This window comes from Dermacentor andersoni, chromosome 1 (genome assembly GCF_023375885.2).
Source record: "Dermacentor andersoni chromosome 1, qqDerAnde1_hic_scaffold, whole genome shotgun sequence".
In the NCBI taxonomy this organism is placed as follows: Eukaryota; Metazoa; Arthropoda; class Arachnida; order Ixodida; family Ixodidae; genus Dermacentor; species Dermacentor andersoni.
In genome coordinates, this window is record NC_092814.1 from 226,955,483 (window position 1) to 226,974,166 (window position 18,684).

Consider the following 18,684-nt stretch of genomic DNA (forward strand, 5'->3'; position numbering starts at 1 on the left):
ATTGAGAGTTGTCCGGAGCACTTTAATGTAGTGGCGCATGATCGTGAAGCCTTGTCTGGAAAAAGTGAAATATTCAAATTGTTTTTCAGTCCCAGTTTGCAGTCTTTTAGGTCTCAGCTTTTTATTCAGTTTTAGTTATATAATTCACCAGCAAAACTGTACATTATTGTTGTGTTACAAGATGAGATATCATTCCCATCTTGTCACTTTCTGGCAGACTGTTACCCTGCTGTTCTAATTTTTCTTGAGCCACTCGTGGCATGCCGTGCTCGATCAGACAGATGATCATGGTTTGCATAGTTATGTGTGGCATACTTTTTCATAATACTGGGAAAGCATGTTGGCTCTTTGAAGAATGTGAAATCGGTTTTATAGGGTCTGTGCAAAACAAGTTGTAAGCAACTTTTGGTGATTAGCTGTTGATGTGGGGGCAAATAAATGTTTCGTCAAGCGGAGGTGGTTGTGTGTTATTACTCCTTCTTCCTCTTTTTTGAAAAGGTAAAATGAATTTTTTTCAAGTTTCTTTCCTTTTCCTTAGGTGAACCCTTGTATGCTCCATATTTCCTTTAATGCTTTGATGTTTGCCTTTTATAGCTATATTGATGTGAGCCTTGATCCCTCTTTTTTTTTTTCTTTCTTTGTCCTAAACTATTTCTTATTGTTTGTTTGTGCTTAAAAGAGAAAGCGCTAATTAAAAAGAGTCAGTTCTCTGCACAAGCTACATTCTGCACAAGAGCACTTTCTCATATTGTGCACTGTTATTTTGCAAAGTATTGCTCTACCATACCGAGACCATGTTTTATGTCCTCCCTACATGAGCACTGAAGTCAGTGACCATAGCAACTTCACTGCGAACTTGCCCTCTGATGTGGTAATTTCTCGAAACGGGGGGATGGTTCCTGCGCCTAAAGTTATCAACTGTGTAAAAGTATGGGCATTGGGCAAGTAAATATAGAGCATAACTAACAAGCTATCAAGTTGTGATGATTAAAAAAAAGCTGCCATTGTTCATACACTAATTGCTTTGAATGACCCTTTGTTGACCGTTTCTTACACATGTGTTAGAAACGGTCAACTGTGTCATCTGTGCAGTTCAGTGCTTGTATTGAGTTGGTTCTGGCTTAATGAACAGTGAGTGTGTAACAGCGCCCTATGTTCTCCATGCAGTTACGGCCGCCGCAACCAGCAGCCTACCTTTTTGTTCTTGATGTTTCCCATGGTGCCATACATACAGGTTGGTATAGCACTACCTAATTGAAAATTGCACATGGTGCAAATCATTTGACCTGACCACTACTAGAAATACTGTCTTTGTGCTGCTGCATTGTATAATTAGAGAGGACCCACACTATACGGAACCTCAAGGGACTAGGGAAGTAAGTTACGTTTATCAGGAGTTCCATTTACTGAGCTCAAGTGCGCATGATATGCTCTTTCAAAAGGGGCGGATACTTTATTGTCAACAGCAGATAATTGGTGTAGCAGGTCTGATTACAGAGGTTCTTCTTACAAAGTTTATACTTGCATGCAGCCGCCGACTAAAGCTAGCCAGACAAAACATAATTACAACAGGGAAAGAAAAAAAGACATTTGGTCAAAAATAGCAGTTTTAGTGAAGCAACACCTGTCGAAGTCATCAATAATTTTTTATTTTAATTTCCAGCATGAGCGCATTGTGCGGCCACTTTTGTGCCACCATCGGAAATGCTAAGCAAACTCGCAGCTCACTGATGTTGCTAACTCAAAGAAACCACAGTAAGCCACGACTACGGTAGAGCCAAATCAACTGCGGCACCAACAAAAGCTGCTTTGGCAATAATGTAGAGAACTGCCAAGAAAACCCAAAGATGAAAAGCGCAAACAGTGATGCCTGTTGCGATGCCACTGAGATTGGCTGCTCAGTTTCATTTTTGGTAATATTTTTAGTTTCGTTTACCCGGTGCTAAAAAATGTAGTTTTGTTTAACGAACTTTATTTTTGCGTTGCCTTAATGCAAAACCAACCAAGCATAAAGCTGTTTTTCTGGTTAAGCAGCAATTCCGGTTAAGGTATATGTGCACACTTTTGAAATGCCTATTTTCTTCAAAAAATTACATATTTCACTTTTATGTTTTCATGCAACCCCACTCACCCTTCTACCTATTGCGAAAAGAATCATGGCTCTACCTTGTGTCATTCATAAGGTAGAGGCTAATTTGTAGCGTACACTGTACTTGGTAAAACCGAAATTGGTGAATTTTGGTTTGAATTTCTGAGCCCATTACAGCCCAGCGTACTTTTAGAAGTAAAGTACCATTTTAATTTGGAAATAATTAAAAAAGAAACATGCTGTGTTCCTTAGTACACCATTTTGCTGAGAAAGGTCTTGCTAAGTTTTTTGTCAGCTTCATGATGTATTTGATATATTCATTGCCAAACTTGGATGAGTGCTGAACTTAGGTGCTGCTGCACATGCACCTTCTTTATATGTTTTTGAGACATATAGCATATGTATCCCGAAGCTGAAGTTTTCGTGCAAGTTTTAGAAAAGTATGATGTAAACAATGAATGCATGACATTTTATGTACACTACATATTTATAGCATCACGAGAAAATGAATGTAGGTTTACTTTGTAAAGTACGCTGGGCCTGTGTGTATGCTAGAGGGGTGTGCTTGTTCCCAAAACACACACGATGGCTCTTTTACCTGTATTTCGACAAAATATTTTTTTGCTCGCTACAAAAACTTCAGAAACGGTTGCAGGTAAAAAAATATATTAACAGGGGCGGGACTCCTGTGCCAATTGTGCCATTTTGATACAAATGCAAATTCCTGCACCAAACACAGAAAATTGACCAAAATTGCGCCACGCTGCGCCCGAACAGCTTCGGCATGTGTGCCCCGGCAGAGGCTGCGAACAGCGAACGGATTCGTTCTCCCAAAAAAAGTGCAGTCGTTCACATTCCGCACACCACGCAACGGCGCCTCCCGCACAGTTTCTCGTAATTTTTGCACTTGTAACACTGCACTTTTTGGCGCTTCCGGCAAGTAGCCGGGGCGCGCTCGGCCACTCCCGGCTCTCGTCGCTGCTGTCGGAACGGCCAAGGCGGCTGTGTTTAGAGTGTATTAGAATACGGTTGGGTGGGCCGAGCGGCGCAGTGCTCCCTAGCTGGGGCGCAAAACAACGAAAAATAGGCTAAGTGCGCTGCGCATGAACTAGATATTAGGGTGCCTCGATGTCCTCCTTGCCCGTCTCTGCGTACAGTACTCTGTACAGTACACTGCAGTACAATACAGTGATGCATGGGGCGGTGGGCGAGGAGGACATTGATGCACCCTACTCGATATTAGGGAGGCACCTGCTGAAGCGGGTTTAGCAACCGGCCGTTTCTGTCCCCAGGGCCGGTATGATGTACAACTATTCCAATCTGTTTTTATGCCCTTAAGGACAAGGCCTGAGCCATTTTGACCTATCACAAAGGGCTAATGGTGGTTTTCGGGTAAAACCAGATTGGAATGGTTTTACGTTATACCAGAAAGTTAAGCATTAGATGCTTTGGAACCACCCTGGTCTATCACATAAAAATGGCCTTCATGAAGTCGTAGTTTTGCCCAAAAGGTGAAGCATCGATTGCGATAGCAAATTAGTATACAGCTATACGAAGTAGGGATAGTACCTTTATCGGTCATATAAATTTGTAATCGTTCGCTTACTAACTAAATTAAGAAGCGTGGTTTCACGGGCATACTAGCAAACGTGAACGCATCTCACTTAGTCGCCACATGCATCAAAACACTGGAGGAAGCGTGGCAGCAGCAGCGGGCGAATTGAATTGCGTGCTGCCTCTCGCTTCAACGGCGAAAACACAGCGCACATGAAGTTATCAGAAGTTGGAGCATGCACTCTGTCCCCATCGCAGATCGCTTTCAAGGTAGGGCCCGCACGGCCGCACCATACGCAGCAGCTGCCGGAGTAGAACCCTCCCCTTTCTCCCCTCCCCTCCCTGGTGCCTTGCACGTGACAGAAGACGGCGCGCTTTCTCTCCACTTTCCTCTCTTGAGCGCACGAGATTGAGCCACCATCGTTGGCTCACCCTAGCACGCTTTCACTCGCGCATACAGCATACAGTGCATGGCGACGATGTATCACCCTTGGACTTAATACGGAACATCACGACGACAGCGATGACGCCGATGTAAATGCGCCTGGAGTGTCCATATAATTGCTATTGCAATAATAAACCACTGTAGTTCATAACTCTGGCTTCTCCGTAAGGTCTGTTGGCGAAGTGCATTTGCAAGCACTTCACCCACACTGTCGAGACATTAAAGAAAACGGTATATATAAAAATGTCTTGGGCTACTCTTCGAAATTTCAGACTCACTATTGTAGAATGCATGATTGCTGTCTATACTTGAAGATCTGCATGCACTAGACGGTTTCAGTATCAGTAATCTGCTTCAGAGTTCAGCTTAAGACGTTGCTTAAGACAGTTGCAGTACAGTGCTTGTGTTGGTTTATTCTGTTTCGTCGTAGTTTCAAAATGCGCTGTCATATTCCATTATTCCACCAAAATTCACATTGACCTGCTCCAAACTGCTTCAAAATGAAATTTTATCTGCTTCAAATTGCTCCAAAAATGAAATTTATTCGGCTTCAAGCTACTCCAAAATGCAATTTTGTCTGCTTCAAAGTGCTCCCAATTGCAATTTTACTTGCTCCAAAAATTGCTCCAAAACGACTTTGGGTAGTCCCACCCCTGTGTTAAGGATTACATCAACATTGCTAATATTCTTCCTAGTTCCTTTCTTGCTGCCGACAAAGATGGTGATTCTCTTATTTTCTCAGTCATTAACCCTTTCGCTGTCGGACCTTTCTGGCCGTGACGCACCCCCAGTGTCGGCTTGGTTTCAGGGAACGAGCATAACAGGGAATGAACATAGCAATTTATTTTTGATTATGATTGGTATACAAATAACATAGTCAATGCAATATGCACATTTCAATGTTCTGCAGCTGTTATTAGTAAACATCATCAGCTTGACTATAACATCCATTCAACATCTGAATCTGACGATGCGGAACTCATCTCTTCGTCGCGTTAGACGCTGTCCGAGTCCAAATCCGAGCTCGGCTCGTATTCTGAATCGTAAGAGCCACCGCTCCAATGAACAGACGAAGGTCTCGCGCCGCTCGGCTATCCGAAAGTAACCGCACGCTGGGAGGATGCGCTTTCAGTCGCCCGCGCAACGGAGATAAATGGGACGTTGTGTGATCAAGAAGAGAGAGATGGAAAAAGGCTAAAACAAAGTTCGAAGGGCTTTACGTTTACTGCTGCAAGTCGGAAGCGAGGGTGCGGCGAGAGAGCGAAAGCAGCAATCGAGTCACTCTTTTCGGGGAGGCAACGGCGACGCGTGCGCCTGAACTTGACGCGCCGTAGCAGACGCACCAACAGAAGAAAAAGAAAAACCTTCAAACCGGCGGAGATGGCAGAACAACCCTTGAACCCATAACCACGTGCGCGACGCATGATCCAGCGAACGCGGATCCACCGCGCCACTCAGCAAAAAGAGAGGGGGGCGTGGCAGTCGCACCGTACTCTTCAATACATGTACTAACACAGGTCGGGGCGAAAATACGAACTTGTAGGAAGAGTCAACAGATGGCGTGGCCAAGTCCGGGAGCGCCAGCTTTGCGCTCAGGCGCGAAATTTGGAACGCGCGATAGAGTACGTACCGGTATGGCAGTGACACTGTGGGGGGGAAGCGCGATGACGTACCGGTACGTCCGTGACAGCGAAAGGGTTAAAATAGTGAGCAGTGCTACAGTAAATTTAGATAAATACAGTGGTGGTCCAACTGCACCATTTTACTACAGATCAACTTGCCTACTCCTGGCCGCACCCACTCAAGTTCCATTTGCGCCAAGTGTGCAAAAGTGCGGTATTTTCGTGTTTTCACAGCAATGCAATGCTTCAGTAGGGTTATGCAACTGCAGTCGATGACCAACTTTTCTGACATGCCCAATAATTTGGACTCATTCACGGCACTGCCACGGTAACCAATAGTCAATGTATGAGACCGTCTGAAATTTCGTACGCAAAGACACTTCACCGTCCGATTTTCTGTACTTTTATGCCATGACCACAGGTCTGAAACGGCATTGATTGAAGCCCCTACCGCCGCCATTTTTATTATCTCGCTGCCTCAAACAGGTGCTCTCGCACGTAGAACTGTTGGCAGCCATAGCCACCACCACAGCAACGCTAGGCCTAGCTACTTCGACATTCGCTACCAAGCATCTTGCTGTTTGCTGCCGTGTTTCTCATTAAAAAAATTTGCTGCTGTTAACAATGGCTTTGAAGCTCGGAAAGCACAACGCGTTGCATAACGCCGGTTCCCAAAAGTAGCACACTGCTGTGTGCCTCAATACAGCAGTGTTCGGTGAAGCATATGCAAAGTATGGCTGTGAAGCATGTCAAGAGTGGGAAGAGGCAATTGTCACTGGACACAGTATGTATTCCTTAATTATACACTTGTGCACCCGCTATCTCCTGTCACAGTATGAGCATCTATATGCCTAATAAGTGTACTGGCAGGCCTCTAGAGCTATTTCGGACATGCCTGTGGCAATTTGAGCCCTTGGGGACAGTAAAAGGCATGCATTTGTTCTTTTGGGCTGCCCGATTTTTCTGAAGTTTTCGCAGCTCCCAGGGAATTAGAAAAATCAGACATTGACTGTACTCAACTATATGAATGGATTTGTGAACATTCAAATTCAGTTCGCGACTCGATTATCTACTGCTCTATTTTTCGTATATTTGGTGAAATAATTGGCTGAGGTTGATGCATTGCACGCAGCCTTACCACTGTGATCAATTGGTTTTGGGACAAAAGAAAGTTTAATTCTGGAGTTTTTACCTGGCAAAACCACGATCTGATAATGAGGCACGCCTCTCTTGGTACAAAGGTCGTCCGGGTCGTCAACTCCTATAGAAACAATTCCTATACCCGACGATGACAAAGGGAGTGGTGACGAAAGCAGTGCCTATGTGTGAAGATATAGGACCGTTTAGCCACTGGAAGGCATGCAGTTTGTATCACATGCGTGTGTTCATGCATGCGGATTCACGTGCTTGCACATGAAGTTTGGAACTTTCTGTCGATCTGCCAACTTCTGTGCATGATTGCAGTTGTTGCTGGCTTCGACGGTTGTCAAAAACGCGGTTGCATGATCTCTGAACTGATTGCCAGTTAGCCACTTATACAAACATATTAGCGTCAAGCTCTCCGCACCGGTTTTGGCAATGGCAATTTTCGCAATGGCACACTGTGTTCGCCATTAGGCCTAATTGGTGATGCTTCGAAAGGTCGGTTGGGTATCGGTGACAAAAGTTAAGGTTCTACGCCGAGTCAACTTGCAGAGGCCACATTACATATGGGAAGCTGACAGACCGCCTTGCAACGAAAGCAAGTGTGCAGTATGGTATGAACGTTGTTCTCCAATGTCATCACCATCTTTACGACACACCGTACGGAGGCATCTCATCGTGGCGCTGTTCATAGGTGCATAGTCTCTTGTCGAGTTTCTAGCATTGTTGTACACATTTTGGCTAGTTTGGTAAAGCATATCAAAGCACATCTGTCATTTGGAAGGTGCATTAGAGATTTGCGATCCCCTTTTGTCTTGTGCCTGATAGTGCAAATTGTTCTAGCTCATTTGTAATTTTATGTCTGTCTTGCACCCAGGCGCATACCTTTGTTCTCATTAGCCTACAAAATTTAATTTAATTGTTTACAAAATTAAGTTTCTTGCCAACCTAAATAAATATGTTTGCAACATACTGTGCATGGTATACCGTCCATGGGAAGACAAGTTTAATTGGTTGCTGTTGGCTTTGTGTCTTGTTTCACTCTTGAGCAGGACTTACTGGTTGTACAGTAATAACAGGCTTCGCCAAATGGCTACAGACTACTGTTGTACTACTCCCAAGTGTTTCAAAAAGACGAATTTTTCTGCTCTGAAGCTGCTCCAAAATGCTGGTATGGCTGCACCTAAACTGCTCCAGAATTATATTTTTTCTGCTCCAAAAATTGCTCCAAATCCTAACCTGGCTGGATCACAACTGTAAATGAAAACAAATGTTTAGGTATCGTATAAAGATTATTAAAAAAGACAGATAATTTAAACAGGATTTTATTACAAATTAAAAAGGTATGTGGGAGGAAACAGAAAAAACAAAGGCGGAGAGTTGTGGGCAGTTTGTAGACAATGGATTGTGGACAGTTTCTCTGCCAATCAAGATGATTTGTGCAGTAGTAGGGCAACTTACATTGTGGAACCAGACGTTGGTCACATCTCTTGCAAGGTCGGAGAATTCTAACGAAAATGTCACCGAGCAAATCATACAACAGGACTGTAATGCAAGAACTGTCTGTCATTGCAGGAGATGCCACCAGTCTGTTGAATGTTTCAACTACTACTGAACCAAATGCTGAATACTTTAGTCTTCAATGCCTGCTTTAATCCTAAAATATCGCATCTAGATCATTAATAATATATTTTCATTGCACGTGCCTCTGAAAGCAACACCAAAGTCCTTCCCCATTACTTTGTGAAGTCATGCTAGACACTTGAATAGTAAAAACACCTCCCTACAAAGAATATTTCTCACTGAAATGCTAATTTTGCTATCGGAAGGTTATGCGGGCTTACATAAAGTTTCATTTGACACTTCGCTGCAAGCCTTTCTGATATAGGCAGCTCCAAAATATAGCATACACATTTGATGACTTTCCTCAGGTTTGCTCCCATAAAGGCCCAGCATACTTTATAGAGCACAGCATTGATAGTGTTTCAAAGAATAAAGTGCAACTTGTGAAACTTCGACAATGCAGTTGCAGAGTGAAAAGAGCATCTGGTACCAAAGATCAGCAAATTTAACTGGTTGCTTTTTCTTAGGTCTTCAAGGGTTAATGTACTTTCTGTTCTTAGAATGTTAAAAACTCTTTCGTTACTGTGCCTATAGAAATCAATCAATTTGATCTACAGTTTCTCTACCCGTTGTCAAACGTTTCCATTAGAATTCAACTAGAAACATCATGCGCCATCTGAAATGACTGAACTTTATCTATTTCTCAGATTTTATAATTTTTGGCATATTGGTGAGTCTGGAAAAGTAAAACTTCGACTGGAGGTATCGTCAAAACTAGCCTGCAGTGCTCCTAGCACTGTGATAAAAATATTCAAGATTTGCGTTCTAGTTGACTCGGCGACATGATTTTTAAATGAAAGCAGTGGTGAAGACAAACTTCTCTCCGGTTAATTTTCTGATCTGATGTATAAGCTGTTTTAATAATGTGTCAAACAAGGATGGATGCTCATGAGTGCGTGTTATTTTGATAATTGTGTTCGACTAATATCAAATGCAACTTTATTTTCCTCACCGTGGGTTGCTTTTATCCATCAGCGCTTCGACAGCGTATGTACAAATTATTACAAGCAGACCTTTCCATTGTGTGAGGTTTTTACTCGCACAAGAGCACGCAGTCGATTTCAGACCAACTTGCTACCGAAGCTTGACTAGCTGTCTTATCACTTACATTTTGAACACCACTTGTGCAAGTGCCCTTATTCATTACTGTACAATATTTTGCAACACTCCTCATTGCTGTACATCACTGTAAAGGAACTGAGCAAAGCATGCGGAGGCTTCAGTGCCAGTTGAATGCATGCTAGACCACCTTGCTTGCACAGAAAAGCTGATCAAATGTAATAATCAAGTATGAGGAATCTTCTGCATGCTTCTGCAGAAGGCAGTAAAATATAGACCAGGTTTCTGCTGCAATGAGTAATAACTATTGCTCCTTGTGGAATAAAACTTGCCCATTTTGACATTTGCAAAGCTACTGCTTTTCTATGTAGCACGTGCATCACTATGGCTAGTATTGATGCCAACAAATGCTCATTTTCTTTCCATGATCTGACTTGCAAGTTTTGGGAACTATGAACTAGGTGCATATTTTTTATATTTAAGATTTTTTTAACTCTCAGTACTTGTACAAAAAAATTATTACCTAGATTTGTGTTCCTTGAAGTGTTTCTTCGAAGTTTCCTATACAAATTCTCAAAACTTGATTGAGCAATTATTGATGCTATATAACCATTGAAAATACCAGTGATAAGGCTATAACTTTATGTGTTGCAGTATACGTTGCGACTACGTCTTGCAATATAATGTCAAAACGTAAAAGCACCGAAAATGAGCTCATTTCTAGTGGTAACAATATAGTCAGTATGTAAGTTAATTATTATTCATTGTTCACACCAATTATATGTTGTGAAAAACATAATATATTGCAAATATTTTGCTGAAAGCTCATATAAGGGGGCGCATCAATGGCCTGATTTGGCAGTACCTGTAGGAGAGGACTGCATTCCAGAGGCATTGGGATTCAAAACGGATAGAAGCATTTACTGGTCAGCAGTCAAGATAACCGAGCGATGAGTTTTGGCAGGAAAAAAAATCTCAGTGCCCTTCCACTCTATGAAGAAGGATTAGCTCCACCGCAGGTTGGCCTGGCATTGCACTATCTTCGGTATCGGCCCACATATGGGGAGTGCTTAACACCTGCTTCACCTCTGCCACGGGTTGGGCCGGTATTGCTCTAGCTTCGGGATTGGCCCATGTATGGGGAGATTTTTTTGCTTACCACAATGACAGGGAAATTTCCTTGGATGGTCGAGGTGTACAGCTTCGCTGTAAAGAAAAAAGGAAGGGATTCACAGAACTGAAGCCGTTACAGGCACAGGTAGCTGTACAATATAAAGATAGAATTAATGAAGAAAGAAAAGTTCAACTAAAGAATGGCAAAATGCTAGACTGATAGATCAACCTGATTAGATCAAGCAGGCTAAATTACTACAGTCGAACCTACTTATAACAATATTCAAGTGCCATGAAAATTCCATTGTTATAACGGATAATTGTTATAACCGGGTTGCTTGAAAAAATCAAAATAGGGGGATGGCAGAGCTGATGTGAGAAAACTAAATAGATAGGGAGGCCAGTGCCCCTCCCCACCACCTTCCTCCGCCCGGCTGCTGATTGTGTTCACTCGTTTAACTGCTTGCTGTGCGCTCTGATTGCGTGTAACAAGCTGCAGCTGTAGGTGTTAAAGAATGGCACTGTTATAACAACTGCAAAGAGGTGTCACGGGTGGCAAGCGATATGCAAGCACCACTGAGGCGAATTTCTCTTTGGTGGTCCCAAAAGGGGCCTTTTAAAAATTGCGGGAAGGCTGCTGCAGCAGCCTGTCAGCTTGAGAAATCCAGAAGAAACATTGAGGAATCCAGAAGAAACATTGAGGAGAGATCGCCACAAGCATCTCGCCATGTACTTCTCACTGGCTTGCACGAGAAAAGCCTATGTCGGGCAGCCATGCATGCTTTACGCGAAGCTTGCCGACATCCTTCCCCAAGGCATCCAAGTGCTCAACGTTGTGCAGTGGAACGTTCCTAGCGAAAACAAACCCCAGAGGGGGACTGAATCATCTGCCGGGCCTCCTGTGAGAACAACGTTGAGGCAGCCTGCCCTAACCAGTCGTCGCTGCTGTCATCGCTGTCGCTATCTGATGCAAGCAGGTTCACGATGATCGTCTCATCGGTTAGAAGCACTAAATTTCCAAATCTATAGCTGTATGCCTTCTTTTCACCGGTAATGTTGTGTGTTGCTGATGATCAGCGGGCAGATCAGCCATTTTCCGTTTCGGTGGCGAGACAAGCGAAGCTGAGAAACCGCGTGGCCAGGAACGACTTCGATGCAACCAACAAAGACGAATGTGAGCGATTAAGCTGTTCGCAGAACTGCACTGAATGAGGAGCCAGGGAGCAACATGCGAGCAATCTACTTGCGGCGCAGTTGGCACAGTCCATTTGTGTTTCAGAGGGTGGGGCGGTGTAGAGCTATGGCACAGCCCATTCATGTTCAGAGGGGTGGAATGGTGACGGGAGAGAGCCGCGTGGAGATGGCTGGAAAATGAGCGTGCCGCGGCTCGAATTTCTCGTTTTCTTTTTTGTTCTGCAAGAATTTTGCATCTCACTACCTTTCAGCTCAGACACCCAGCAGCCAAACTTCATCATTATAACTGATAATGCAGCATCGGGGCATTGTAGTAAGTAGGTTTTTTCACTATGAAAAACATACAAAAGTCAATGGTGCAGCAGCTTCTCATTGTTATAACCGATATATTGTTAAAACCGGTATCGTTGCAAGTGGGTTCGACTGTAGTTGTCACCGCCCCATTTCTAGGAAACGCCGGCAAAGTCATCATCATCATCATTGGCAAAGGATTCCAACAAGTGTGTACTTGGAGCTGCCAATCCTTAAGCTTGACCTCTTTGATGCTGTCTGTACTGAATGCTCATGAGCAGATACAGTAGAGCCTCCTTGATATGTTCTGGAAAAAAAAAGATGCGAGAAAAGTGTACTAGGCGGGAAAATGTACAATCTGAAAGTAACTAAAAAATGTTTACAGCTTCAACTTTTGTTAACATCTTGCGTAATGCAAAGCATCGCGCGGATCGTTGTGGCACAAGACGCTGACGCGCGTCGTGCTGGTGGTGCTCGGGCGGCCCGGGATGCGTTTTGTTGTTTTCCTATTGCGTGGGGTTTTAACAGGGTTACGGGAAACCCAGACGAAATCAAGCTGGTGGGCGACGTCTGATGCCGCCGAATCGAAACGTGATGGTCACATCGCGCCGCCTGCAGCAGGGAACGACGGAGCATTTGGATTATCACCTACTAAAAGCGTGCTGTACGCTACCAATGTCATTACGCACCATGCGCTGTAAAACAGATAGGTGAAGATGTGTATTGCAGTAGGTTTGGCGGCGATAGCTGTGAATGTGGTGTGCGATGACACAGGTGGAGATTTGCTGGTACCGGAATAAGAAACTGTGCGCGCCGTCATTTTCACTTGAGACAGGTGGCCATATACTATTCCCAATCGCACACGCCTCGCGCCTTTTCTTGTTCACATGGCATCTAGCGTCCGGAAAACGTATAGGATGGCAGTCTGCAGCAGGGAATGGTGGCGAGTTTCGGTTATCGCCTATTAAAAGCGTGCGCTACGCTTCCGACGGCACCATGCACTGTAAAACCGATAGATGAAGATGCTTATTGCTATAGGATTGGCAGTGATAGCCGTGAATGCCACGTGCGATGACCCCGGGAAGGATTTGCTGGTACCGAAATGAGAAACTGAGTGCACGCTGGCGTTTTCACGTGAGACGGGCGGGCGAGTATTGTGGTGAAGCTGCCATGGCGGGCGGCTATATACAGTTCTCGATTGCACGCACCTCGCGCATTTTCTTGTTTACACGGGATCTAGCGTCCGGAAAACGTATCATACGATCGCACTTCAGTGAAGTACTGAACGTTGGTGCCAAAATATAGTGTTTTCCGGGAACGTATGAACTGGTAAAAAATAAGTGTAACTCTGTTGGGTAATTTTTTTTGTTCTCGATTGCGAATGTTGGCGCTGGGAAAGTGTCCGCAACCCGTACGTATCAGCAAGGTTCTACTGTAATTGTTACTTCTTGTCTACATAGTCTACACATGACAATGACTACACAGACAATGCATCTGCTTCGCGTGGCTTCTGAAATGTCAGTGGCAAGCTGCATAGCCTTGTCTACTGTGACTGCCACAGGGTGCTGAAATGAGCCCTTTCACCATATTTCGCTGTAGGGTGCCTGAATTCTCTCCTCTATTCATTCCCTGGCTCTGTGCACAGAGTGGGGGAGAAGGAGAACCCTCTTGGCTTCTCCCCGGTGTAGCTTCCAGTGCGCTAGTGGAGATGGAAAGAGAGAGAAAGCTGTGTATCGGTGTGATAACTTCACCATACTTGAAGGATTCTAAAAAATTTTTTGTCATGACATTCGAGAGACGACATCCTTTAATAGTGAGGCCATTCTGTGATTAGTTAGAAAAGTGTTCCAGGATTCCTTTAAGCACTTTTCGTTTACTGAGGTTCTAATGTATGCAAATTTATGTGATACATACTGTAATGTATGTATGCTTTATTTCTGCTAATGATATGTTTGTGGACAATTGTTACTCTGTAGTGTATTTTGTTGCCTTGCTGCCTGTCATATCTTGTGTTTGCAGAGAACATGTTCCTTCTTTGTCCCAGGATACTTGTCATCATTCTGCAAGGTTCTTTTGGAGGAGCTGGACAACATTCCAGGTGACAGTCGCACACAGGTGGGCTTTGTAACCTTCGACTCATCAGTGCACTTCTACAACTTGGGCGAAGGGCTTAGCCAGCCACAGATGCTGCTCGTCTCGGACATTGATGGTGAGTGCAAAGATTGGCATCTCTAAAGTGGTTTCTGTGGCAAATGAAGCAAAACGAATATCTACCCCCTTCTCAGAACATGCCTATTACATAAACGGTCCAAACGATGACTGACTGTGTATACACAGTCGAAGCCACTGTCACTGTCAAGATTTGTCAACACAGCCAAGCTGCACTATCAACATTTGTATGTGTTCTATGGTAAAATAAACCGTCTACTACAATGATGCTCCCATGCCACTTAGTTGGTTATAACAATTAAATCTGGCTAACTGGTTGTGTTTGCCCAAAGGTGAAAAAAAAACCCACAAAATCGTAGAAAAGAAAAGAAGTGAGCTGTTTCATCACACTTATCCTTATGCCACGCACTCCACATGGCACACCTTCGTCACATTGCCTTGGGGTGGGAGTGGAGTGCTACCTGCTTTGCCATACCCGCCTTTGAGCTGTGCATCCCGCACGGCACGTCTTCGTCGCTTCAAATCGCTAGCCTCACGTGCCCCTCTCCAGTCTACCTTTCACCGTTTTGCCGACGTTAAGAGGGGTGCAAGGGAGACTGGAGAAGGGCGACAAAGGCGTGTCATGCTGGGTGCATGGCATGAAGGCAGGTGTGGCAAAGCTGGTGAACTTTTCTTTTTAACTTTTTCCTGGATTTCACGTTCCCTTTCTTTTTGGTGCAGACATCAAGTAGCCAGATTTAATTTAATGGCTAATAATGCCGCGTGGGAACATTTTAGTGAGCGGTTTAATTGATCATAGAACAAACATAAAAGTTGAAGGTTCAACAACTGCTCATTGTTACGTCCAAGTATTGTTAAGACTAGTAATTATATGAGTGGGTTTGACTCTGCTTCTTTCTGTTTGAATGTTTGTACCTTCTGCTTTTTTTCCATGTAACCTGATTATAACAATTATTGGTTATAACAATAGGATTTTCTTGGCACTTGAATATTGTTATGAGTGGGTTTGACAGTGTGCACAAAAAACACTCAAAGGCCTCACATTCCTTGCAGGCTGTTAAGGCTGCTGCTAGATGCACTTGTTAAAAGTCAGTCATTGAGGAAGGTTGTTTAGATGTTTAGGTTTCATATCATGCCATTTATTTTAGATCCTTTCAAATATAGTTTAAATGAACATGCACATTGCATACTGATTGCCCTCACGATCTTCTTTCCTGAATATTCTGTGCACTGCGAGGAAACCAAAAATAAAAAGAAAACATCCCTTGTTCCCTTCCATGGCCTTTCCAGTGCCTCTCTATATGCAGTAATGCCAGTAGGGCGCGGTGGTACATAAGTAGGGTGGGGGGGGGGCTATCGATTGGTTAATCTATGAGTGACACTTGTTCCCCTGCTCCACGTGCATTGTTTGGTAGACGCTGCAGTGCCTAGCGAGTGTCAGCCGAATTGTACAGTTGCACCAATGCCAACAAGATGCAGGCGCTAAAGTCAGCTACTCATTGGCAGACACTTTTACTGTAAGATTAGTTTATTATAGTAGACTGATGACTATCAGTTGCTGCACTGTGACGGGTGATCGTATAAATAAGGCCAACAAAGCCAGCCGATCTACTGGTGATTGGCTACTGAGTGAAGCCATTGCACTGACAGTGTGATTGCTATTGGGGGCGAGGAGTTACGGAGTCGCCATCTGTCAGAAGCGCCTCCCTTGCGTAGTATGAGGGATCACGCGGCGCGCTCCTCATAGGTTTCACTTACGGCGCTCAATAAAAATACCACGCGGCCGCCCTCCTGGACATTTATGTAAGTACTCTCAAAACGAGAGAGGTTGTTGACTGTCCATGTAATAATCTTGGGCAAACTGAAAGCACAGAATCGTTTACAGATGCTATCTCTTTACCGAATACGTACAGTGAACGCCACTATGTGCGGTCGCCACAATGGAGTCTCCCGAACTGGCTTCTTGCGTGAAAGGTAGGCAAATGCTGAAAGTAAACTATGTGAAATATGTTCTTATAGTAGGCTGTCTGTATAAACAAATGGGGCATAACAGAATGAAGCCTCAATGCGGCGATCGCACGGGTTCGCAACGACCGACTGCGCGTCTGCATGCATGTCCGCGCACAATGTTTTGCTTTCGCTGTGAGTGTGTTTTCGCACCATGTGTGTGTGCTTGCCGTGAGCTTTAGGCCGCAACATATGAGCATTTGACAGTACACTAGCAACCATTGTTGCGTGGACGCTATCAGAACTGTCCAAAAATAATTTCGTTATAGAGACTTCGACGCCTACGGCGACTGTGATGCGCCGTCGCGACGATTCAATCTTTTTTTGTCTTCTAAATTCTTGGATATTTCAATATTATTTCTCAAGTTGCGTCGCACTGTAGGTTTATCGGTATTCTCAGCGTGCGATTTCCCTCTGCTTCTTTTTTGTAATCCAGTGCATTAATTCCTAACACAAACATGACCATATGCCATCCCTTTCTTTAATGTGCGTCTTACCGCTCCCTTTCCATTCCAGTGAACTTGCCAGTATCTGGCATCAACAAGTTCATAGACCAAACCGTCTTGACATTAGCCGGGCAGCGGGCGCGGGCGACCGTCTCAGTGCGCGTTTTCTGCTACTCCCCGAACATCGCGCAGTTCCGGCGCCGTAGCAGAAATCTTCCTCGCATGTGTGCTTGCTGCTGCATACCCGAGTTGTAGCCGATGGCTGTCTGCCGGTTCTAAGTTTCGCCAGCCAAGCTTCACACAGCTCCTTGCCCTGCGGCTACGTGTGAAAGGCTGTGTGGGGATGCGCGACTCTCGCGCGTCCCCTGATGTTTTTCCCGCATAGCGCATCCCCTGATATGCTGTTTTCCCGCACGGCTCGCGTGGCCTGGCGGTCGGAGTGGTACAAGCGCGGTGCGAGAGATGGCGCGACTGTCGCGCTGCTGCGGGGTTACTTGGGCGCCGAAAGGGAAGGCGCTTGGTCTCTTTGGGGTTCGGGAAACGAGCGGGAGCGGACGTGCCGCCCGCGCGTGCGCTGACCATGCTTCTGCGAGACCGTCTCGCGTGGCCGCCTTCGAACGTGCCACCATTCGCGTGACTGTACACGCGAACGACCAGGCGTTGGGATCCAGCGTGGGGCGAACATATTCGCTCGCAATGCGGTCGCGGTAAGTCGGACTTCTAGATTTGTCGCGCGCCCATCGGCATGTTTTGGGGATATGAAGTCGGCTAGCAGGCATTGATCCATGAAAGGTGCAATAAATGCCCTTGTGACTGTTTGCACTACTGTGTTGTCATTCCTTTGTCCCAAGAGTACGGAGGAGAACCTCGTATCTCCCACATCTGGCGCCCAACGTGGACCTCTTGGGGCATCGGACGATAATTTTAAGTGTTGCTTCGTTCAAGACCTTTGTTTGAACCGAAGCGTAGGCCTAGCGTGGATTTTGATCGCTAGCGTCGGCGGCGTGCTTTCTTGAGCGAGGCGGCGGTGGCTGTAGTGTGTTTGAACATGTCAACATGCTAAGCCTTTTTCGCAAGTGTTTTTCTTTAATGGCATTCGTTGGTACGAGAGCCACGTGGTCTGCATCCTGAGAGAGCGAGGCTGAGCGCCCGCGGAGCAGTGGCAAGCCTGAAGCGAGTGAGTACGGAAGCCTCGTGGGTGGTCCGAATTTCTTATGTAAATAGCTTCTTCTATCTCTTTGACTCGGATGAAGTCGCGGCTCAGGGAGCCGGGTGGCCGCGGGCCACGGGTGCCACTACGGGCTGACTGGTATTGCGGCCTGGCACCGGGCGCTTCGACACCGTCTGGGACGGTGGGCGCCGTCAACTCGGATGCTGTGTGCACCGAGCGGAGTAGGACCACCTCACAGAGCTGACGTCTCCTCGCGGCTGCCTGTTTTGCGCCCATTTTGGGTGTTGTTTTTGGATGCCGGTTGTTGTCAGGGTAGCGACGCTTTAGGCCTAAGGCTTTACGAAGCTGCCTGTCGCACGTGGAGGGACACAACCTGGTGGACCGTGGCGTTGAGGTGTTGCAAGTTGCTTCCCTCATTCTAGTTTAGCCTCGCACGAATTGAAATTACTCGTTCGGCTCAAGGAAGCGAGCTTCGTTCACGTGAACTTAGCATCTGAGTAGCTGCCCGATCTTTTGCTAGCCGAGTTGAACATCGTACCACGTGGGCGATGCGCATGCAGAATTCCTCTCCCTTGCACTACTGTAGTGTTTGCCGAGTGTGTTGAGTTTCCGCAGCGTGATTGGAGTCACCCCTGGCTTGCTGTCACCTGCACATTGTCTGCGCTGCTGCCCCGGACTACGATCGAGTCACCCCGGGCGATGGTGATGCTGTGGCCAGTTCGGCGCAGCGACTTCGGCGGCCTCCTGCATCCAGCTCA

The 18,684-nt window shown here is 45.4% G+C and overlaps 1 protein-coding gene across 3 annotated transcripts in view; it reads left to right on the top strand.

The window, feature by feature from the left end:
* The window catches only part of Sec24AB (Protein transport protein Sec24AB), a 149,705-nt gene that overhangs the window by 58,649 nt on the left and 72,372 nt on the right, over positions 1-18,684 (top strand). For all 3 annotated transcript variants that reach the window (XM_050196743.3, XM_050196744.3, XM_055063321.2), the window contains 2 exons: positions 1,168-1,234; positions 14,178-14,342. In XM_050196743.3, coding sequence (XP_050052700.1) covers positions 1,168-1,234; positions 14,178-14,342 — 232 coding nt within the window. The remainder of the gene's footprint in view (positions 1-1,167; positions 1,235-14,177; positions 14,343-18,684) is intronic.